Here is a 25,132-nt window from a genome sequence, read left to right as displayed (position 1 = left end):
CTCTGCCCTGCCCCATTGCCCGCCCGATCCGCCCACTCTCCTCCGCCGCCGCCTCCTGCCTTGGGGTGAGCAATCCGGGAGTCCGGGACTGTGTGGCTTTGCGCCATGAAGAGAAAATGGCCGACTTTTCCCTGCTGCCAGAGCCGTTTTCTCTTCATGGCGCAAAGCCACACAGTCCCGGACTCCCGGATCTCTCGCTTCTCTGGTCAGCAAAGCCATCTGCCCAGGAAAGCGCCGCGCATTGAAAAAGCGCGATGCTTTTCCAGGCAGCCGGCTTGCTGGCTGGAGAAGCGAGCGATCCGGGAGTCCGGGACTGTGTGGCTTTGCGCCATGAAGAGAAAACGGCAGCAGGGAAAAGTCGGCCGGGCTAACGGGAGGCGGTGCGTGGCCGGGTGCTGGGGACGTCTGGGAGGGCGAGGGGGCTGATGGCTGCTGCCTCTTAGCTGCAGAGCCGGCGGGCGGAGGTGAAGACAACGGCGCCCTCCACTCTCTCTCCGGTTCTCTCTTTCTTTTTCTCTCTGTTGCCGGCGTGGTGAAAGAGAGAGAGAGAAAAAGGATGGGAGAGAGAATGAGAGAGAAAGAAAGCAAGAGAAAGAAAGGGAAAGAAAGCGAGAGAGAGAAAGAGAGGGGGGAAGGAGGGAGAGGGAAAGACATAGAGGGAGGGAAGGAGGGAGAGAGAAAGAGAGCAAAAAAGAGAGGAAGAAAGAAAGAAAAAGGGATGGAGAGAGAGAAAGAAGGGAAGGAAGGAAGAGAGAGAAAGAGGGAGGGAGAAATAGAGTTAAATGGAGGAAGAGATATTTTTTTTGTCCAAACTTTTCTTTAGCCCCCCCCCCCCCGCCTCCCCCCCTGTTCAGTGTTCCCCAGAATTTTGAAAATATGAATGATGTGCTGCGGCTCAAAAAAGGTTGGGAAACACTGTTCTAATCAAATACAGTGGAACCTCTACTTATGAACTTAATTCGTTCCGTGACCAGGTTCTTAAGTAGAAAAGTTTGTAAAAAGAAGCTATTTTTCCCATAGGAATCAATGTAAAAGCAAATAATGTGTGCGATTGGGGAAACCACAGGGAGGGTGGAGGCCCTGTTTCCTCCCAGAAGATAGGAGAGACTTCTCCCCACTTTTTCTGGCCCTGTTTCTTCCCAGGAGATTCATAGAGAGGCTCCACAAAGGCTTCTCCCTGACTTTCCAGTTACAGTTTTGGAGGCTCGGGTTTGTAAGCAGAGGCAAAAAAATCTTGAACACTCGGTTCTTATCTAGAAAGGTTTGTAAGTAGAGGCGTTTTGTAGGTAGAAGTACCACTGTATCTTGCTTGAATAGGAGACTCTATACCATTTTAAATAATTAGTTTCCAATTTCTTCTTGGAAACCTCCAGTAATGGCGTATCCAAGCCATTCTCCTAATTAATTGTTCTCACTGTCAGGAAATTTTGTCTTAATTCTATGTTGGAGCTGTATTTAATAATCTTTATTATTGGAATAAGGAAACCAAACTTGGCAGCTGGTTTTGTATATTAGAGTCCATTCCATCAGATGCCATTTCTCAGTTAAATCTACCACCAGTGTTTGACAAGGAGGAAAACTGGATTGGAAGAAAAGTAAATGAAATTTAACGATAATGTTTTCTGCATCAAGCTAGACTAAATGTATATTATAGCCACATCTGATAAAGCAGCAATTATTACTTTAAAAAAAAAACTATTTACTTTTAAAAACTCAAGATATATTATGTTGCAGATGAACTGCCAAGAATTTCTTTCTGTCTAATACAAGTAGTACTTGACTTACAACCATAATTGAGCCCAAAATTTATGCTGCTAAGTAAGACAATTGTTAAGTGAATTTTCTGCAAACTGGTGGTGGCAGCTGGAGGCTCCGCTCACCCACCTGGGACCCATCTGAGCAGAAGTGTTGCAAACAAAAACCGGTAGCGATGGGATTTAGAACCCACTACTGCATTGGTTCCTTGCTCGAATAGCATAGGAATTAAAACTAAGATTTTTAAAAAACTTTTCTCTATATAATAAAGTTAGTAGATCTTACACTTTAAAAACAGGAACAATTAAAGTTCCTGATCATAGATACTCTTAAGATTTTATGTTATATGTGTGTATAATAAATCTTGATACATATAAACTTCATATTGTTGTGAACAAAGTATAATATTAAGGCAACTTTACATCCTGTGTCAATACTTTTAAGAACATAGCATCTTTCTATCTGAAGTCCGTGGGAAGAACTCGATAGGTGGGTTTAAAAAATATTGGGCTAATTGTGAGATTTGCCATAATAATGTAAGGCATTTTAAAAGCAAAAAATAAGAAACCGATCATAGATGTCCAGAAGAGAAAAACCAAACATTGCAATAAAAAACAATTTATAAAGGCTTAGCAACCTCCTTACTGTAAGGCTTGTGAGAATAGCTGTGCTTTTAAAACACTTTCAGAACATTATGAAGATGGGAACTGTATGGAAATACTATTATTGGGGGGCAGGTATCATGACTGAGAAAGCATGTTTCCTTGTCCAAAGAGAGGACATTTTTTAAATTGAGGGCATGGGGAACATGTCTACTTTGCCTGATCTTACTGAATGGGCATTCTGAAGTTTGGAATTACTGAAGAAGAATCTTATTCTAGTTCTAAATAGTGCACTGCAAGGACAAATATATTTCTTGTCTTTGCTTGGTAAATAATTGGAGTTTCAACTCTGTTTTGTCCTTCTTGAAAGATGTAAGGAAATGTCTTGAATGATTCCAAATCAGCAAGATTCATTTTGTATGATGTGCACAAATTCAATATTGAAGCTCTTGTGATCACATTAATTAATTAGCATTTATATTTGTTCCCTATGTGCACGCTAAATTGAGGCAAGCTATTTCCTTAGTAAGGAATTTTATAACACTTTTGCCAAGAATTACTAAATAAAACCTTTGACTCTTGCTGAATATATTATATTGGCCTCATCAACACTGTAATTATGGCAGATCCAATATGTTTGTGTGAACTTTCTTAAGCATTGATAATAGATATTAGGGTTACAGTATAATTTCAGATGGTTAAGCATTTTGAAAATGTATATTTGCCTATATAGGTTTTTTTTACCAAATTTGTAATTTAAACTTAAAAAGCTGTGAGATTGTGTCCAAATGTGCAGTTTTGTGTTTGCACAAACAAAAGAACATACAGGTAGACCTCAATTAACAATTGCCTGTTTAGCAACCATTTGAAATTCCTGTATCATCGAAAATGCAAATTTATAACTAGTTCTTGTATTTGTGATCATGGCACACCCCAGTGGTCATGTGATCAACATTTGGGCATTTCATAACTGGCAGGTGTTTGATTGTCACAATGTCCTATAGTCATATGGTCACCATTTGCAAACCTTAGGGTTAGCTGCAGAGAAGCAGAATTAATGTAGAAGCTAGCAGTAAAATTACAAGTCACGGTCATGTGATGTCACACTTAATAACCCCTGGTTACTTTTTTAATGATTAAATGGGAAATGACATTGTCAGTCTGTTGCAGTCAAGTAATGTTTCGTGTAGCAACTGTATTGCTTAGCATTTGCCAATCAAAGTCTACCCGGACATTAAAATGTTAAGCTTGGTTACAAGAAGATATTCAATATTGTCTAGTTTTATATTTTAACTTTCAGAAGTTGTGTAGATCGCCCTTGTAACAAAATGAAATTCTACAAAAGAAAATATGCTTTACAATTGAAGATTTCATTCAACATTCATACAAATTTTGGAAACATGCGTAGAATAAAATGAACAACAAGAATTTTGTATCTCTCTGTATCTCCGCATTTCAGTTCATTAAATCTGCTGTTAATTTGTGGTTTTTAAATAGAGAAAGACCAACTGAATAGTGGAAGATTTGCTTGATTTCAATCATGGCATAAAAAATCATGTTATTGATTATAAGGGTGACTTCAGTTGGGAACCTGAAAATCCATTAAGAATCAAAATAATTCTGGCCTAGATGAACAGCTAAATTGTCTTGATTTATGACAGTTTCCTGTGTAATAATTTCTTCAGTTTAAAGGCAAGGCTAAAGAAGCCTGCAGTAATTAGCAGGAAAGGTTGTGTTTGGACAGTGAATTTTTAACATATGCTATTACCATATGTTTGTGAGATTTTTCTGGCTATCAAAGCTTTGGAGAGCTGCATAGATCACGTTTAGTGTTCCCTCCCTGTCGTTTCATATGCTATTCCTACTTTCTGTCTTGTTAGTTGTAGCTAATAATAAAATAATGTTTGAGTGTAGTCCTAAAGTAGGTTTTTAAAATGTGATGTGAGTAGAAACAGGGTACAAGTCAAATTTGCCTAGAAATTAAATCTGCACATGTAATTATATACTTGTTTGCTTTCCCAAATTTAAAAGAAAATGTTTTAAAATCCTAGTTTCCTTTCATTGCTTCTTTTGAAATAACTTGAAACTTTCCTGCTTTCCTGTTGTATATATGCATCTTCTCTGAAATGCAGACATATTTTCTTGAAATACATTATTTCTGTATTTGTTCCTCTACTAGCTGGTCGCTTACAATGTAAGATTTCATAATTCCTTTTAAAAGAAATATTTGCTTTCTTTTGTAAATTCCAGTACCTACCACAGCTGCCAGCACTCCGGATGCTGTTGACAAGTACCTGGAAACACCTGGCGATGAGAATGAACATTCCCATTTCCAAAAAGCAAAAGAGAGACTAGAAGCGAAGCATCGTGAAAGAATGTCTCAGGTAAACCGCAGATGGATCTTATTAACTGGTTTTTGTAATGCAAACTTGGTGTAGCTATCCACTAGGTTCCTGTTTCACAAATCTTAATGAATTTCTCTGATTGTTTAATTTATGCTCTTATTTTTGTTCCTCCAGTTGCTTACACCCCCACATCACAAGTCTTTTAAAAAACCTGCAAGCCTATTCATTCAATAGTGCACCCATTTAAAGAAGCATTCATTTTTGATTTCATAAGTTGAGAATATGGTGCATCAAATTTCCCACCAATGCTTATATATTCAAACTATAATCTCTGTAGTTTTAATTCAGCTTTAGAGTGAACATTCATAACTTCCAAAGAAAAGCTGGCCTGCTAAAGTTTTACATTTTTATAGAAACTTTGTAAATGGGCTATAATAAAGCATTTCACAGATTATAGTCTCATCTCTTGTTTTGTTTTTTTTTGCTGGCCACTAATTTTAAAATCTTGTGTCCAAAAAGTCCTCTCCCTGCCCACTATTGTAATTGCCTGATAATAATATCCTTTTGATTATAAAATGGGTACATAAATTTGCAGAGGTAACTGTCAACCATATATCAATGACTCTAATCCATTCAGCAAGGGGGGGAAAGCATGAAATGGCTCAAAGGAGTGAATGTGATCAATTTATGTCTGAAACTGATTGGTCGGCAAAACAGGAAAAATATCCATATTTTCTTCTGCTGTGATGTATGCTAGGGATATAAAAAGTATATTTCAGAAGTAAAGTATTTGTTTCTGATTTTGGGGGGTTGGGTGAAGGTACACAATTATTTAGCTTTAAATTATTTTCATAGTAAATGCGGATACCTGGATTGGACAGATATATTAGCTTGTAAACTGGATGATTATTTTAAAATATGTTAAAATGGCATATGTAATGACCCCTTTGAATAAACATGAGAAAACAAGTGTATTTTCAATCAAAGAACTTGTGAATGTGGTTCTGATACTGATATGTCCCTGGGGTGAGGAAATACATTTCTTAATTTTAAAAATTAATTGACTTCTTATTTATTTTTCATTTGGCTGGTTAGTTAATTTCAATATTTAACTGAGAGCATATGCTCATCCTGTAAGTGGAAGTGATGTGCCGGTGCCTGGAGGCTGTTGGGGTCTGGATGGGTGTCAACAGACTCAAGCTCAACCCGGATAAGACGGAGTGGCTGTGGGTTTTGCCTCCCAAGGACAACTCCATCTGTCCATCCATCAACCTGGGGGGGGAGTCACTAACCCCCTCAGAGAGGGTTCGCAACTTGGGCGTCCTCCTCGATCCACAGCTCACATTAGAGAAACATCTTTCAGCTGTGGCAAGGGGGGCGTTTGCCCAGGTTCGCCTGGTGCACCAGTTGCGGCCCTATTTGGACCGGGAGTCACTGCTCACAGTCACTCATGCCCTCATCACCTCAAGGCTCGACTACTGTAATGCTCTCTACATGGGGCTACCTTTGAAAAGTGTTCGGAAACTTCAGATCGTGCAGAATGCAGCTGCGAGAGCTATCATGGGCTTTCCTAAATTTGCCCATGTCACACCAACACTCCGCAGTCTGCATTGGTTGCCGATCAGTTTCCGGTCACAATTCAAAGTGTTGGTTATGACCTATAAAGCCCTTCATGGCACTGGACCAGAATATCTCCGGGACCGCCTTCTGCCGCATGAATCCCAACGGCCAGTTAGGTCCCACAGAGTTGGCCTTCTCCGGGTCCCGTCAACTAAACAATGTCGTTTGGCGGGACCCAGGGGAAGAGCCTTCTCTGTGGCGGCCCCAACCCTTTGGAACCAACTCCCCCCAGATATCAGAGTTGCCCCCACCCTCCTAGCCTTTCGTAAGCTCCTTAAAACCCACCCCTGTCGTCAGGCATGGGGGAATTGACATGTTCCTTCCCCTAGGCTTATAAAATGTATGCATGGTACGCTAGTGTGTATGATTGGTTTTAATTTGTGGTGTTTTTTTTAAAGTAATTTAAATATTGGATTTGTCGTACATTGTATTGCTATTGCTGTGAGCCGCCCCGAGTCTGCGGAGAGGGGCGGCATACAAATCTGATTAAACTTAAACTTAAACTTAAACTAAAGTTTGTCCAGCCTTGCCGTACAGTTTTAATTTACCTTCAATTTACCTTCAGAAAGGTACTGGAAATGTGTGCATAAATATTTTCTCAAACATATTTCTTGACAGCAAGGAAGCACATTTTGTGTATATTTTATTAATCAGCTGTATTCATAATCTAATAAATTGCATAAATTTTAGTGATTACTTCTGTAAAGTATTTATGATTTTAGTGTTTGCCTTCCAGTCTATGTATGTATATAATCATTGTTAACTGGGGATTGTCTTTACTTTGTGGCTTGATGTTAATGTCAAACCTGGGCTGTCCTGGACTGAACACAATCTTTGGAATGTGAAATTCCCCATTAAATTTTCGCTATTCAGCTTTTAGAAGGCCATTCTATACTTTTAGAAGGTCATTCAATTTTTTTTTTTGGGGGGGGGGTTTCTAGCAGTAAAAATTTGAAACCATTTTATATAGAACAGTATTTGTTCATTTTCTGTTTTATTTGCACAGGTCATGAGGGAATGGGAAGAGGCAGAACATCAAGCAAAAAATTTGCCGAAGGCTGATAAAAAGGCTGTCATTCAGGTAAAAAAAGAAAATGCTAATTTAGGATTGTATAGCTTGTATGGTTGAGTTTTGTGTAACAGACTTAACATCTTTAATATTTTTATTTATTTTTTAACAATTTATAATAAATTGTGTACATTGTGTGTTTACATGCACTTAATAGCCACGATATAATCCATTCCTCACTGAATCATCATTTCAGAGATATTTCCTTATCTAAACAGAGACACAGAATGACCACGGGCAGGCAAAAGAAGAGGGAGCAGTAGTGACTTTTTCTGCCAGTTTCCCCATTGAATTTCCTTGTAAGAATGGTAGGAGCCTAGAAAATCTCCCTTCCTCCTCTTCCCATTCCCTTCCATTCTCAGCAGGCAGTTGTGTGGCTGCTTTTGGGTGGGGGAAGGAGTTGGGATCCCTAATATTCAGGGATGTTACCATACAACACTAACATATCTTGATGGCAGAGAGTATGTAGGAAATATCCCAAAAGCTAGACTGAATATGCATCTGGAAAGCGTTCCTTCACAGAATAGGTGGTATGTTATAAGAGCCTATAAAGTAGTCCTTATAACAGTTAATTTAGTGACTGTTTGAAGTTACAGTGGCACTGAAAAAAGTAACAATTTTTCACACATATCACCATTGCAGCATCCCCATGGTCATATGATTTATATTTAGATGCTTGGCAACTGGTTCATATTTATGACCAACGGTCCCCAAACTATGGCCTGCAAGATGGATGCGGTCCGCTGAGGCCATTTATCTGGCCCGCGGCAGCGCACAAGATTTTACCGATCGATATAATAAGCTCCCGAATCTCCTGTCCACTCACCGCGGTCGGCTGCCGAGCGAGGAGGAGGTGGAGAGCCAAGGGGCGGGGAGGAAAGCGGCTCTGCAATTGGCCCCTTTCTTTGCCGCCTTTAGGGAGAGAAACTGTTGTAAATAATTTGGGGACCCCTGTTTATGACGCTTGTGGTGTCCCAGGGTCATGTGGTCACAGTTTGCAACATCCAGATATCTCATGATACTAACTTAATTGGTTCCAGGAGGAGGTTCATAAGGTGAAAAGTTCGTAAGATGAAACAATGTTTCCCATAGGAATCAATGTCAAAGCAAATAATGCGTGCAAATCCTTCAGGAAAATCCCAAACTTTAGAAGGGAGGCGAACAGAGGGCAGGGAGGAGCAGCTAAAGGGGGCGGGTGGAAGAAGCAAGGCTAGGCTAAAGGGTGAGTGGGAGGGAAGAAAGGCAAGGGGGGCACCCCTCCCTTTTCTTTCTTCAAAAGACACCCTTTCAGTGCTTGCAAACACGCCGTTCTCCTAGTTAATTAAATGGAGTCTTTTCCCCACTCCAAGCCACCCCTCCCTTTTCTTTCTTAAAAAGAAACCCCCCTCATTGCTTGCAAACACGCCGTTCTCCTAGTTAATTAAATGGAGTCTTTTCCCCACTCCAAGCCACCCCTCCCTTTTCTTTCTTAAAAAAAGGGGGGGGGAAGAAACCCCTTCATCTTAGCAACAGTGGCTTGGTTTCGTAAGGTGAAAATAGTTCGGAAGAAGAGGCAAAAAAATCTTAAACACTGGGTTCGTATCTTGAAAAGTTCGTTAGAAGAGGCGTTCGTAAGATGAGGTACCACTGTACATTTAAAGTTGAGTTTTTTGTTTAGATATATATGATCACATTTTTTGAACATTGAAACTTGGATCATCATTGGACACTATGAATTTTTGGTACAATTTTCAGAACTGGGAAAGACATCTAACCATATGGGAAAAATTGGCCATGAATAATGAAAATTTTCAGAAGATTCTAGTGAAGACGATACAATACCAAGTCATTTTCGCAATGCTTACTTTATGTTTCACATTTATTGCTGCTTATATTATTACGATTGCTTTGGCTGTAATACTTACTTTTTCCCCCCAATAGCATTTCCAAGAGAAGGTGGAATCCTTGGAACAAGAAGCTGCAAATGAGAGACAGCAGTTAGTAGAGACTCACATGGCCCGAGTTGAAGCCATGCTCAATGACCGCCGCCGTGTTGCTTTGGAAAACTATATTACAGCTCTGCAGGCTGTGCCCCCAAAAGTAAGGGATTCAAATAATCATAGATTATATTAATTTAACTAGGAATTTATTCAGAAGCAGGAGTGCATGAACCCACAGAGCCATTTATCTCAAAGTAATATACACTGGAATTTAAATTACATTATTCTAATTAAAATAATTTCTCTTTGTAAACTCATTGTCCTTTAAATACAATTTTAAAATTTATAATTGATTATAATATCCCAGATGTTAACAAATTCTGAAATATCTATTATCCATGAATATATTTAATATATTTCATATTATATAGCATGTCATATTTCTTAATGGTATCAAATTGAGCAATATCAAAAGTTAGTGGAGAAATAATCTTAAATATGGAAGTTACCGATAATAGAAAATACATTAGTGGGATATTTATAACAAAAGACTAATATGGTATTGATTTTAAATCCCTAAATAAGTATAATAAGTGAATAGTAGGTTTGTTAATTTAAGATGTAAATGATCGGCTTTGCAGAAGGAAAAATTGACGGTAGGAGCTTTAAATTTTATGTGTGAATTAACAAAGTAACAATTTTCAAACTATGATTGATTTGTAAATGTATTGCATCTTTAGAACAAGGGTCCTCAACAACCATGACCTGTTTGGAACCTGGCTGTGTGAACAACTGGCTTGCACAAGTGCATTTTGACTTGTCCAAGCAGCAGGTTTGACTTACATCAGTGGCAGGCTGGCACACATGCACAGCTCAACTTGTGTGAGTGGCAGGCCACCATACCGTTCGAATTGCCCAAGCAGTGGGCTGGTGTGCAACTGTGCGCATGTGCCTGCCCCCCACTTGCCTAGATTAGTTCCGCTCGCCCTGCCAGGCTGCAAAGCTGTAATGGTTGGGGATCGCTGCTTTAGAAGACTGCAGAAGCTTCTGTTTTTCCGATCTACTGTATTTCTTTTAATCCAATATATTTTGACATTGGGTATTTATTAGAAATGACATGATTTTTGCATTTAAAGGTTAAGTATGGCATTTGTGTTAAGCTGTACTTATATTCTCATCTGATTAGCTTAATACATTTTTGTCTTGGCTGATTTTGTATTGCAAAATATGAAAAGTGTGAATATGATAATGCTTTTACAGACTGCAAAATAAGTCATCTTGGTTTTGTTGATACTATTGAAATATATCTCAACATTATAATGAATTAAATTAATGAACTTGATGTAATTTTAGATTTTATGGGTATTTGGTTTTAATGGAAACATATATCCTGCCTTTGAGTAAATGAAAGTTTTACTATGATTAGATTTTTTGAGTACAGTAATACCTCGTCTTACAAACTTAATTGGTTCCAGGATGAGGTTTGTATGGTGAAAAGTTCGTAAGATGAAGCAATGTTTCCCATAGGAATCAATGGAAAAGCCAATAATACGTGCAAGCCCATTAGGAAAATCCAAAACATTAATGCTTTAAAAAAAAAAAAGTGGCGGGCAGACGAAGCTGAGGCGAACGGAGTGGGGGGAGGGACAGCAAGAGGTGGCAGTCCCAACGAAGAAAGGCGAAAAGAGCCTCTCTTGTGCTCCATGAGTCTTTCCCTCCCGGTTTTGTGCACCCCACTCTGCTCATCTCCCCCACAACTTTCTTCTCTCTTGAGCTCCATGAGTCTTTCCCACCCGGTTTTGTCCCCCCCTCCCTCTGCTCATCTCCCCCACAATTTTCTCATCTGTTGAGCTCCATGAGTCTTTCCCTCCCATTATTATCCACCCCACTGTGCTCATTTTCCCCATGTAGTTTGGAAGGAGGGAGTTTGTCACTGGGATTCAAAGCAGCGCTGGCAAAAATGAAGGGAATCCCAGCGAGGGGAGCCTCAGGAAAATCCCAGCAATGCAAGAACTGGGCGCTTTGGCTGGCAATGAAGTTCGGAGGCGGGGATTCCCAGGGAAATCCCAGCACTTCGGGGCATCCCAGCAGCGGCCTCTCGAGTTTGTAAGGTGAAAATAGTTCGGAAGAAGAGGCAAAAAAATCTTAAACACCGGGTTCGTATCACAAAAAGTTCGTATGAAGAGGGGTTCGTAAGACGAGGTATCACTGTATTTCTCTAAAATGCTTGTGACGTGGAACTTTGAAGGCAGCTTATACATTGAAATATACAGTTAAAAACTAACATTGTCCTCTATATTATATACTTTTTTTCACATTACTATACTTTGGGAAATGAACAGTCCTAGTAACAGAAGTACGCTACCTTATTTCACAGAATGTGAGGCTTTTTAGTCTTTTAAAGGCTACATACAAGGAACAGATTTCATGGGACCGTCAACTTAATAAGTGGTGGCTTTTATCTCTACAGCCTCGACATGTATTTAATATGCTAAAGAAGTATGTGCGTGCAGAGCAGAAAGACAGACAGCATACACTGAAACATTTTGAGCATGTGCGTATGGTGGACCCCAAGAAAGCAGCACAGATCAGATCTCAGGTAATAAGATAGAAAATTATAGAAGTCCTTATTTTAATATTGTGTGAATGTCAGCATAAAAAAGGGTGAATAGAAAGCAGAGATTAAAAAGGCTGCAAGATCCAATACAGTAATATTGTTTCACTTTATATTTAATATTTTAGAGAAAATAAAGTTGTCACACTTCAAGCATTTTTTGTTGCACCCGCTGCAGTATTTTTATAATAAAATTTGATTTTCTGCTTAGATTGCATTTTTCTATCAAACGCTCCTTCTTGATCTAAATTCATTTATGTCTATTTTCCATTTAGTCCTATATTATATGGAAACTATTCTTGATATATGGTTATGCTTATACAGTAAATTATTGCTCATCCAAACATAGCAGTTCCTACTTTGATGGTCAGCCGTTACTGATGATGTGAGTGATAGTTTCCTATTTAAAAAGCTGTTCAATTTGCCTGTTTTACTTAAGGTATTACTATAATGCTTTGCCAAGCATATTTGTACAATGTTTGAAGTTTCAAATTTTCCTGTGGACATCTCTCTCTCTCTCTCCCCCCAACGTTTTAAATGCACAATATGCAAAAGCTGCTTCTCTGTTTTTGCTAAAACACAATTTTATTTCAAGTATATATATAAAATCTTTTACCCTTTGAGGCTTGCACATATTAAAGCAGTAATGCTCCAGCACCTCCTGTCCCTGGGCAAACTCAGTCGAGAAGCAAGACTAGATGTCAGAATGAGGAACTCATTGACTTTGGCATGCCTATTTAGCATGCAATTTATCAATCCTGAATTGGGTCATTTAAATATTATTGCTTTTGTAGATTTGAAACACTAGTATGAATGAAGGCTTTTTATCGTCAATAGAACATATACAGTAGCTTTACCTCTTCAAATTTATTTATTTATTGATTTGATTTGATTTGATTTGATTTGATTTGATTTGATTTGTATGCCGCCCCTTTCCGTGGACTCGGGGCGGCTCACAACACAATAAAACAATTCATAACAAATCTAATAATATACAATTTAAAATAGTTAAAAAACCCCATTTTTCAGCAAACATACCTACAAACATACCATACATAAATTATATAGGCCTGGGGGAGGCATCTCAATTCCCCCATGCCTGACGACAAAGGTGGGTCTTGAGTTTACGAAAGACCAGGAGGGTAGGGGCAGTTCTAATCTCTGGGGGGGAGCTGGTTCCAGAGAGTCGGGGCCGCCACAGAGAAGGCTTTTCCCCTGGGGCCCGCCAACTGACATTTTTTAGTTGACGGGCCCAGAGATTGTTCAGAAAAGCCCCTGATGGAGAATTCCTCAAACTGTCATATATTTCTATTCCTTAGTAAACATTTTCTTTTTTTCCTTATAAATAAAGTTTATTAATTTTTCAATTTTTTAAAATGTTACTAAATATTTTCTAAGAAAACTAGCATGGCCTTCCTATAAATTGACAAAATAGCAGATTACCCTTTCAAGGTTTGGATAACATCAGTGAATTTCGTATTAATCCGTATATAAATTCTGTTATAACTTCAAGAGGTTTGTAATTTTATTTCTGTAGGTTATGACACATCTACGTGTGACATATGAACGTATGAACCAGTCTCTTTCTCTCCTTTACAATGTGCCAGCAGTTGCTGAAGAGATTCAGGATGAAGTTGGTAAGTACAATCTCATTTTGGTTTCAAAAAATTTATTCCAGCAATAATACAATGATTTTCAATAATTAGGGAGAAAAGAAATTGTAACATGCATGGTATTAAAAGAGATGATGGTTTCTCATACAGTCTGAAGCAAACACAGAACTGAAGTGATGTTGAGTTACCATATGGCCAATAACATGGGATGAGAAAAGCCACTATGTGTTAATGAGAAATTGGATTTTTCCATGCTCTTCATGCAGCAAACTAGAAGAAGGCAAATAAAATGTATTGCTCAAAAGAATATGTTTGCCTTTATCAATGTTGCTGGAATTGTATGTGCTTTCCAAAGAGAATGGAAAGGAGAGGAGAGAAGGAAGGGACCTTGGAGGTGCTCTAATTCAACCCTTTATGCAGTTAGGAAACCTTATTGATTGATTGATAGGTTAGGTTAGGTTAGGTTAGATTAGATTAGATTAGATTAGATTTGTATGCCGCCCCTCTCCGTAGACTCGGGGCGGCTCACAACAATAACAAGAACAATGTAAGAACAAATCTAATAATTTAAAAAACACTAAAAAACCCATTATTAAAAGCAAACACACACACAAACATTCCATGTATAAACTGTATAGGCCCAGGGGAAATGTGTCAGTTCCCCCAAGCCTGACGGCAAAGATGGGTCTTAAGAACTTTATGAAAGGCAAGGAGGGTGGGGGCAGTTCTGATCTCCGGGGGGAGCTGGTTCCAGAGGGTCGGGGCCGCCACAGAGAAGGCTCTTCTCCTGGGTCCCGCCAAACGACATTGTTTAGTCGACGGGACCCGGAGAAGGCCAACTCTGTGGGACCTAACCGGTCGCTGGGATTCATGCGGCAGAAGGCGGTCCCGGAGGTATTCTGGTCCGATGCCAGGAAGGGCTTTATAGGTCATAACCAACACTTTGAATTGTGCCCGGAAATTGATCGGCAACCAATGCAGACTGCAGAGTGTTGGTGTAACATGGGCATACCTAGGTAGGCCCATGACTGCTCTCGCAGCTGCATTCTGCACGATCTGAAGTTTCCGAACACTTTTCAAAAGTAGCCCCATGTAGAGAGCATTACAGTAGTCGAACCTCGAGGTGATGAGGGCATGAGTGACTGTGAGCATTGAGTCCCGGTCCAGATAGGGCTGCAACTGGTGCACTATTTCATACAAATGGTTGTCCAATCTCTTCTTTTAAAATGTTGGAGCGCCCCCACTTCTGGAGGCAATTTGTTCCACTGATTAATTATTCTAACTGTCAAGAAAATTTCTAGATGTTCTAGATTGCTTCTCTCCTTGATATCCACCCATTGTTTCTTATCTTGCCTTCAGGTGGATTGTTAAAAAAGTACAGTATGATGTTGTATCAAGGTAAATTATATGGGTAATGGTTTAATTTTTATTTTATTTTATTTTTACTGGTTCTTCTTCAGATGAATTACTTCAGAAAGAGCAAAACTACTCTGATGATGTCTTGGCTAATATGATCAGTGAACCCAGGATCAGCTATGGAAATGATGCCCTCATGCCTTCATTGACAGAGACTAAAACAGTTGAACGTCTCCCAGTAGATGGAGAATTCAGCCTAGATGATCTTCAACCTTGGCATCCCTTTGCAGTTGATTCCGTCCCAGCAAATACAGAAAATGAAGGTAATGTAATATTTTATTTATTTATTTATTTATTATTTGGATTTGTATGCCGCCCCTCTCCGAAGACTCGGGGCGGCTCACAGCAAGTAGTACAAATCATAAATAATCCAATCAGTTAAAATATTTAAAGCTTTAAAAACCCCATATACTAACAGACACACACACAAGCATACCATGTATAAATTAAACATGCCTAGGGGGAGATGATTCAATTCCCCCATGCCTGACGGCAAAGGTGGGTTTTGAGGAGCTTACGGAAGGCAGGAAGAGTAGGGGCAGTTCTAATCTCCAGGGGGAGTTGGTTCCAGAGAGCCGGTGCCGCCACAGAGAAGGCTCTTCCCCTGGGGCCCACCAACCGACATTGTTTAGTTGACGGGACCCAGAGAAGGCCCACTCTGTGGGACCTAATCGGTCGCTGGGATTCATGCGGCAGGAGGCGGTCTCGGAGATATTCTTGCCCAATGCCATAACCAACACTTTGAATTGTGACCGGAAATTGATCGGCAGCCAATGCAGACTGCGGAGTGATGGTGAAACATGGGCATACCTAGGTAAGCCCATGACTGCTCTCGCAGCTGCGTTCTGCACGATCTGAAGTTTCCGAACACTTTTCAAAGGTAGTCCCATGTAGAGAGCATTACAGTAGTCGAACCTCGAGGTGATGAGGGCATGAGTGACTGTGAGCAATGAGTCCCGGTCCAGATAGGGCCGCAACTGGTGCACCAGGCGAACCTGGGCAAACGCCCCCCTCGCCACAGCTGAGAGATGGTTTTCTAATGTGAGCTGTGGATCGAGGAGGACGCCCAAGTTGCGAACCCTCTCTGAGGGGGTCAATAATTCCCCCCCCAGGGTAATGGACGGACAGATGGGATTGTCCTTGGGAGGCAAAACCCACAGCCACTTCGTCTTATCCGGGTTGAGTTTGAGTCTGTTGACACCCATCCAGGCCCCAACAGCCTCCAGGCACCGGCACATCACTTCCACCGCTTCGTTGACTGGGCATGGGGTGGAGATGTAAATCTGGGTATCATCAGCATATTGATGATACCTCACCCCATGTCCTTGGATGATCTCACCCAGCGGTTTCATGTAGATGTTAAATAGCAGGGGGGAGAGGACCGACCCCTGAGGCACCCCACAAGGGAGAGACCTCGGAGCCGACCTCTGACCCCCCACTAACACCGACTGCGACCGGCCAGAGAGGTAGGAGGAGAACCACTGGAGAACAGTGCCTCCCACTCCCAACCCCCCCAGCCGGTGCAGAAGGATACCATGGTTGATGGTATCGAAAGCCGCTGAGAGGTCGAGGAGCACCAGGACAGAGGATAAACCCCTGTCCCGGGCCCACCAGAGATCATCCAATAACACCTTAGATGGACATAGTATGCCTCTTATAAGATTCATTATGAGAAAGACTTGATCTCTCTGACTTGAGCAAGGTTATGTTTTTAAAAATCATTCTGAGTATTGGAAGGTATGTCAGAACAACTTGGTAGCTTTATTTGTGGGATATACATATTGATATGTATGAAAAATTTCAGGGATGCCATTCATGTATTCCACTGGATTGAAAATCATTAAAAAAAAAAGATGGGAGTTGCTTTTAGGGTATCAATGTCAAGAAATTGTCAAAAATGGTTATAACATGAAGTCATAAAACCTGATTAAGAAAAGTTCTCAGTATGAATATTACTAACTTAGAGACTTAATGAAAGTGAAATTTAAAGGGATACTGTACACTTTATTAAGATTAATTGTGCATATGCCAAAAAAATGTTACTAGTTAGAGATATGCAAAATATTCCATGCTTGAATCATTCTGTCGATGAAATAGCTGTTTTTAGGTGGTCTGAGCTCAACTTAAATCATGTAAGTTTTAATTATTTTGGTCCACGGGCAAAATGTGGGTGTTTTGCTTTGTCTGTGGACCAAAACTAACTATTCCAGGCATAAATGTCTCTAAGGAGCAATAGGAATGAAGTTTATAAGAAAAGTCAAGGATATCAGTGATAGCTGAGAGGAAGGGAAGCCTCATCACCCCCTCTTTCTTCCCTTCCCTTCGACAGCTCCTAGCACACAGCACATTGGCCCAATTCCACATCTTTCCCTCCCTTCATCCACTCCTTAGCCATTGCCACTGTCTCAACATGACATCCTCACCCCAACCTTTCCAATGTTTTTTTCTTTCCAGTATCAGAGTTATTGTTGGCCATGTTGTAGAATTTGATTTCCAATCATTGCTGGTAATAAGGAAACATAACAAACTTAGACTCTATCACAAATAAGTTGAAAATGAAATCTCAGTAACTATCCAATAATATGATGCTTTCTAAATGCGCTGCAGTACGTCTTCCATCCTTCTCATCCACTATAGCCTCACTTGTGAGTTAAATTTTAATTAAAATTAATGAATTAGAAAAGTCATTATTGATGAGTCACAACATAAATCAGAGACTTAGAGTTCTTGAACCAAGTGTACTTTTACACTCTTATGGTGTTCATGATGTCTCTGTGGCCTATTTTGTGGCATGCTTCCATTTTGGGGTTGGGAGATAAGATTTTCCCAAAAGTGCCATAAACTCTTGGAGAAAGATTTGGCACATAAAATAACTTACATTTGCTCTAGTGAACCCTATACAGTAGTACCTCTAGATATGAGTTTAATTCGTTCCAGAAGGGAGCTTGTATGTTGAACAACTCGTATCTGGAACAAATGGCTTTAGACTTTGTTTTTCCCCTCTGAGATAACCAAAAGCAAGGATTCTTGCGCCACCTAGTGGACACTCGGCTCGTATCCCGTATTTGAGCTCGGGTCTGGAACAGAAATTTCTCTCTCCTCGTGGCTCGTATCTTGGAATACTCGCATGTGGAGCAGCTCGTATCTAGAGGTACTACTGTATTGGTGGAAATAGAGGAGATTATAAGGATTTTGCAATCAAAAGTGGTTACCTGAGATTTAACTTTGGCTTGTGGATGCAAGAATGTAGGTAGTCACACATGTGCATTAACCTAGCTTTTTCAGAAAACCACGAAGGGATGAGCAATTGGGTCCAAGGAGTTAATACTTCTCTTATGGAAGGCATTATGCCTGGTGCCTTGAAATGTATGTCCATTCATCCCCTCCCTAAAATAAGCAGTTCTTGATAACAATGTGGCTCCAACTTTTTTTAAAAAAAAAGTTGTTAAAAGACTAGTGGCGCACCAGCTACAGATCACCCTAAAGATAATGGTTTATATAGAATGGAAGTCAGGATTCATAACTGAGCATGGACAGAAGCCACCTTCTTCCTCCTGTATGGCTTGCATTAGAATATGGATAAGTGTAGTACAGTCCTCTGGTCCTTTTAGATCTCTTCCATTGATACCATCCACTATGAAATCTTTCTGGACTTCATGCCAAACATTGGAATTTGTGAGAAATATATTACAGTTTTTCTCATCTTTCTGCCTGTACATACCATTCAATGGTAGTACATGGGACAGACATTGACTACTTAAAAGCTATTGGTATGTGGTTATCCAGCAGGAACCAATTTGTAGTGCTCAGGGTCAACTTTCTCACCTGTGTATATAACGTCTACATGAAGATGCTGACCGAGTAATCTACTTGGTTTGAATTAGGTTTGCCTCTGACATAATTTACCTAGTTTGAGATGTGATATCATGATATGCTGGATAGGAAGACTTCCCTAGATATACAGGGTGTGTTCCAAAAGTAATGCAATTTTTTTAAAAAAGTAATTTATTGAACAGATTTGCACAAACACTTAAAATTCTTCAAAGTACTGTCCTTGGGCTACACATTTTTTCCAGCAACTCTGCCATGACTGGTATGTACCCTGGAAGGCGTCTTCAGGGACCTCTTGCAAGGTCTTCGTCATGGCTGATTGGATCTCTTCTATGGACGAAAAACGCACCTTTCCACAACGTGCTACAAGTCCATGAGTTCCTGGCCAAACACCAGGTGCCAACACTGCCCCATCCCCCCTATAGTCCTGACATCACTCCAGCAGATTTCTTTCTGTTCCCAGCCCTGAAAGGAACCCTTTTTTTGTCCATAGAAGAGATCCAATCAGCCACGAGAGGTCCTGCAAGGAACAAAAAAATGCCCTGCGCAGCCTTTTCCAAGCGTTCCGAGCGTCAGAGTTGTGGGTGGGGAGCGACAATGTTTTTCTCTATTTGAATCGCGCGTGCGCGCACTCCCCATTCCACTTTGGTCCCGTCCATTCCAGGAAAGATGGCAGCGCCCATCAGGCACCTCCACCCTTTCCCTGAATGATAGAGTCTCTCCTTTGGCTGCTGAGCCCGGGCAGCGAGGACGTCGGCAAAGTAGCGGCGGGTGCTGCTGCTGCTGCCGCTACCAATAGGAAGGAGCCAGCCAGAGAGTGGGTGCAGCCAGGCAGCCTGCTTTCTCCTGCTGGGGTGTCCGCACCCAGCTGCACTCACTCAGCTGCACCCAGTTTGCCCTGGTCATCGCGGAGAGTGAGTGCAGTTGGACCCTGACAGGAGAGAGATGAAGGAAGGAAGAGAGAAGGGGGGAAAGAAAGAGAGGGAGAGAGAAAGGGAGGAAGAGAAAGAAAGAGAGATGGAAGGAGGGAGAGAGAGAGAGAAAGAAGAGGGGGGAAGAGAGAGAGAGAGAAAGAAGGAGGGAGGAGGAGAGAACGAGAGAGAGAGAAAGCAAGAGAGAGAGAGAGAGCAACAGACAGAGCGAGAAAGAGAGAGGGAGAGAGAGAGAGCAACAGACAGAGCGAGAAAGAGAGAGGGAGAGAGAAAGAGAGAGCAAGGGGGGAGAGAGAGAGAGAGAGAAAGAAAGCAAGAGAGACAGAAAGAGTGTGAGAGAGAAAGAAAGCAGAGAGAGAGAATTTTTTGAGAGAGAAAAAGAGAAAGAAAAATGAGAAAATGATGGAGGGAAAAAACGAGGGAGAGGAAAAAGAAAATGAGAGAAGGGGAGAGAAGGAAGAGAGAAGTGGAGAAGAAGGAAGGAGGGAAGGAAGGAAGAAGAAATGGAGGGAACACAGAAGGAAGGAATGAAGAATGAAAGTAATGGAGGGATGGAAGAAGGAAGGACTTTTTTTGGGGGGGGGTGAATTTTTTTTAAAAAACTTTCTCTCAAGATACATTCAAACAATACAGTATACCATCTAATTTTCCATGAATAAAATGCAGTATCTATCTAAGTTTTTTTTTCTAATGTTGTCATCCAGGTAGATGCTTTTCTTTGAATTAAATTCCCTCCTTAATGTTTCTTCAAAAAGTACAGCACCAATTATATTTCTAACTTATTAACCATTATGCCAAAGTACTTCTTTCTTTACACATTTTTCTATAAATCAAGAAAACCTTGTATAGCCAATCATATGTTAACAAAAGAAAATTAAAAACAAAACATAAACATGTACAAATTTCAGACTTTAAAAATTATTTCAGCCCATCCAACATTTAGCCAATTCTTATCTACATTTCTTACTTAATTATTAATCTTAAATTTCAGTCAATTTGAGAAAAGGAAAAAGGAAAAAAATTCTAAATATTCTAAATATTCTCTATTTTCAATAAATTAAAAATCATTAATATCATTAATCTCCCCAACAATTCTAAATTCAATTGCATTTATGCATTAATCCAAATCAATATCACCTACTACATATCTTATTATAATCAATAATTCTAACTATTAAAACAGGTCAGCAAATCTTAAATTCATATATCTAAATAGAAAAAATAATTAAAGTTTAAAAAGAGCAAACAAAACAATACTCCAAGCTTAATCAACCCTTCTCAAACTCCAATTTCTTTAATCTGAGCAGAACTTTGAACTGAACCCTTTTATTTTTTATTTTTTTGTATCTCCTTTTAATCCCCTTTTCCATTTTATTCTTTCTATTCTTCCTTCTAGGAAGGAAGGACTTTGTTAGAAAAATAAAGGGGTTATTGGATCAAACTTTGGACACTTGACAACGTAGTTATGATGGTGGCAATGTCCCAGGGTTATGTGAACATCTTTTGGGATCTTCTGACGAGCAACTGCAGGCATTCACTTAACGACTGTGCAAGAAAGGTGGTAAAGTGAGGCAGAACTCACTTAATAACCGTCTTACTTAGCAGATAGAAACATTGGCTTCCATTGGGGTCAGAACAGAAGTCGATGATTATCTGTCTGACCAGTGCACTCTTTTAGAAGCAGATCAGCAGATTAGGAGTCCATTTTAAAGCTCCACAGAAAACATCTAGGGGGGGAGGCAGGTTGTCCTCGACTTACAACTGTTCATTTACTGACTGTTCAAAGTCGCAACGGCCCTGAAAAAGTGACTTATGCACCCTTTTCACACTTAGGACTTTCGCAGCAGCCCGATTATCACAGGATCAAAACTTTGCTGCCGTTTCATATTTATGACTGTTGCTGTGTGTCCTGAGGTCACATGACCCCCTTTTGTTTCTAACCAATCCACGCCCAGGCATGAAAATGTGCCGCTCAGACATTATACTTTTCCACCCACACCGGAAAAAACTTAGAGGGAACATTGGTTACAACACCCATTTTTATGAAAATGGGAGAATCTACATTTGCTCGCAGTATTGATAACTGCCAGTTTCCTTACTAGTTTAGATCAGATTATCATCATTTCACGGATTTACTACTGAAATATTATTTATATGAGTTTTCCTTTGAAGGCTCTCTTGAAGCTGCAAGTGGCAAAGAATGCAGCAGGCTTTTTATGGTGCATGAAAGCTACCAGGGTAACATAATCTATAAAGCCCTTCCTGGCATGGTGCCTCGGTATCTGTGGGAGCACCTGCTTCAGGTAGAATCAATTCCAGATTATTTGGCCCAGAAAACAGCATGAGTCCCCTCTCATGAGATTAGACAATAAGGCTACAATATGTTACTTTTCAAAATATGGTCATCCATTTTACGTAAACCTTATCTATGGAAATCCAGATGGCATCCTTGCTTACAATTTTCCAGAGCAAAACATACCACTTAAGTAGCATTTTGGGCTGTTGAAGGATATAGAAGGGCATAGAAAACATTCTGATGCCTTTTTTTAAGGAGGTGTAATTTTATGGATTTAAAACCATCAGAAAGCTAATTAGATTAACAATGTAGAAATGTTATAAATAAATGGATGCAAACCTTTGAATCTTCTGCAAAAAAAATATCAGGTTTTCCATTGAGTCAAGATTTTAATGGATGGCACTGCTTAAACTCTGCAGTCCCCAAAATATTTTCAGCTCAGAAGGACAAAACACAAGTACAAAAGCTTTCATAGATTGAGACTATAAATCCTACAGTTCACATGGGCAAAAAGAAGCTTTTCTTCTTACATATTCAATTCTCAGCCTGCAGATGAATAATAAAATCACCACTGGTTCGAAGGGTTCTGTATTCAAATTTTATGTTGTAAGTAAATTTTTGTTAGCTGTTCTGTGATTATTTATTTTGTCAGTTGATATGGCTGCCTAACTAGCAATATGGAATGAAACTTTTAAAAAAAAAGATCAACAAGATGAAAGCACACACAAGTAGTGCTCAACTTACAACCATTCATTTAGTGATCATTTGATGTTACAACGGTACTGACAAATTGACTTCCAACCAGTCCTCGCTTTTATGCCCATTGTTGCTTCCCAATAGCCATGTGACCAAAATTAATGGGCCTGACAACCAACATTATTTACAATGGTCGCAAAGTACCAGGGTCATGTAATTTTCCATTTGCAGCCTTCCCAACTGGCTTCTGACAAGCTAAGGCAATGGGGAAAGCCATAGACCCATATCAGTCAGGATTCAGGCCCGGCTACAACACGGAAACTGCTTTGGTCACACTGATGGATGATCTCTGGCAGGCCTGGAAAGGGGATATTCCTTTATCCTGGTGCTTCTTGACCTCTCAGCAGCTTTCGATACCATCAACCATGGTATCCTTCTGCGCTTACTGGAGGGGCTGGGGGCTAGAGGCACCGTATTACAGTTTCGCCTCCTACCATTCTGGTCGGTCAAAGTTAGTGTTGGTAGGGGGACAGAAGTCGACCCTGAGACCCCTCTTTTGGGGGGTGCCTCAGGGATCATTTCTCTCATATGCACTGGGAAAAACAGGAAGCAACTTAGGAGCCAAGGTGGAGTTAAACTGCAGCTCCACCCTGCTGATGAAAAATACTCCGGCAGTAAGAATCGCCAGTGTGGATATTCTATGGCCAGTGCAATCACCACCATAATGGGTACGTTACAATCAAAAGACGTAGTGACGTGGTCCACAAACAGCTGGGCCTAAGCCCAAAGCTGTCCTCAACCCAGGTATCGATGATAGCTGTCACTCACTGCAGATAGGTTCAGTGACATGAAGACTTCACTTCATAGAAATAGGATTGGAGAAAAACTTCAAGGATGGAAGCAGAAGGCATGCATCATTTTATGTCTAAGGACTGAGTCGAAGAGGGAGTATCGAGGCACAGGGACAGCTTTTATTATTTCAGACTCAGTACTGATTGGCTAATGTCAACCCATCCTTGGAGGTTAGCTCCACCCACTATGGAGAAATGACTGGAGTAAGAACTGCCTTAAAATAAGTGATATGTATTTATTTGTGGCATTTATGTTATCAGTTGTGTTTTTTTTAAAAAACTGGTAATTTATTTCACTTTGAAACATTCTTTTCTGTCACATAATTGGTTATTGTTTTGATTCAGGACAGTTTAATTGTAACAGCTAGAAATTTTACAATAAGATGTCATCTGCATATATATGTTTAGTTTCAAATGTTCTTGTTTCTTTTTTGTTTTCAGGATTAACTTAAAGCAGATACTTTTTCTCAGCTGATGCTTTTGTAACTTCATTTATGGCACATATCTTTCCTGCACTGTCCCAGTCAAAACCACAGGCAAATTGTTTTTGAAGTTTTGTTTATTTCTTTTTATTTGCTCTTTATCTTTCCTTTTTATTTATTTCTTTGGCTGCATATACACAGTTGAGCCAGTTGATGCCCGTCCAGCTGCAGACAGAGGACTGACCACACGACCAGGTACATAATTGGCATGGCTTTTACCTAACCTGTGTTGTCCTGCATGTCTATGTTTGGCTTGAGCTGAAGGAATCCTTTTTTCTTTCTCATATTTCTCTGCTGTGCTCCTCTGTCTTTACATAGGCATGATTTAACAACAGTAACACACAAGCAAACTAATCCTGCTTCAATATTTCCATTGACTCATGAATTAGTACTATCAAGAATATGATGAAATTAAGAGCGGGGTGACTGACTGGATGGTTTAGGAAATAGTTACTCCTATGTACAGTGTTCCCTCGATTTCCGCGGGGGATGCGTTCCGAGACCGCCCGCGAAAGTCGAATTTCCACGAAGTAGAGATGCGGAAGTAAATACAGTGATCCCTCTATTATCGCGAGGGTTCCGTTCCAAGACCCCTCGCGATAATCGATTTTTCGCGATGTAGGGTTGCGGAAGTAAAAACACCATCTGCGCATGCGCACCCTTTTTTTCTATGGCCACGCATGCGTAGATGGTGGAGTTTGCGTTACCCGCCGCCCACGCAAAGGGGAAACCCCGATTCGGCTCCTCGCTGCTGCTGCGCTACCGAGCAGATCAGCTGCTGGGTGGCCGAAGGAACCTTCCCTGGGTCTTCCCCCTCTTGCTGGCAGGCGGGCGAGCGGCGGGCATCAGCGAGGAGCCGGGGTTTCCCCTTTGCGTGGGCGGCCGGGAAGACCCAGGTTGGGGGTTTGGGGGGGTGCTGGGAAGCCCCCCAGGCCGGCTGCAACCTTTTAAAACAGCCGCGCCGCTTCCCAGCTGACTCCTGAAGCCAAACGCGGAAGTGGGGTTTTTTTAATTAATGTTTTTTTTAAAAAATCGCGATATAGCGTTTCGCGAAGATCGAGATCGCGAAACTCGAGGGATCACTGTACACC

At 40.5% G+C, this 25,132-nt stretch overlaps 1 protein-coding gene across 4 annotated transcripts in view; it reads left to right on the top strand.

Annotated features, from left to right (window-relative positions):
- Positions 1–25,132, top strand: part of APP (amyloid beta precursor protein) — a 139,126-nt gene that overhangs the window by 95,193 nt on the left and 18,801 nt on the right. For 2 of the 4 annotated variants that reach the window (XM_070750287.1, XM_070750285.1), the window contains 7 exons: positions 4,608–4,741; positions 7,329–7,403; positions 9,312–9,470; positions 11,781–11,909; positions 13,462–13,561; positions 14,998–15,216; positions 24,183–24,236. In XM_070750287.1, coding sequence (XP_070606388.1) covers positions 4,608–4,741; positions 7,329–7,403; positions 9,312–9,470; positions 11,781–11,909; positions 13,462–13,561; positions 14,998–15,216; positions 24,183–24,236 — 870 coding nt within the window. The remainder of the gene's footprint in view (positions 1–4,607; positions 4,742–7,328; positions 7,404–9,311; positions 9,471–11,780; positions 11,910–13,461; positions 13,562–14,997; positions 15,217–24,182; positions 24,237–25,132) is intronic. The other 2 variants (XM_070750286.1, XM_070750288.1) reach the window with 1 other exon arrangement.

The sequence above is a fragment of the Erythrolamprus reginae genome, chromosome 4 (assembly GCF_031021105.1).
Source record: "Erythrolamprus reginae isolate rEryReg1 chromosome 4, rEryReg1.hap1, whole genome shotgun sequence".
Taxonomy (NCBI): domain Eukaryota; kingdom Metazoa; phylum Chordata; class Lepidosauria; order Squamata; family Dipsadidae; genus Erythrolamprus; species Erythrolamprus reginae.
This window is presented reverse-complemented; position numbering and strand designations above follow the sequence as displayed.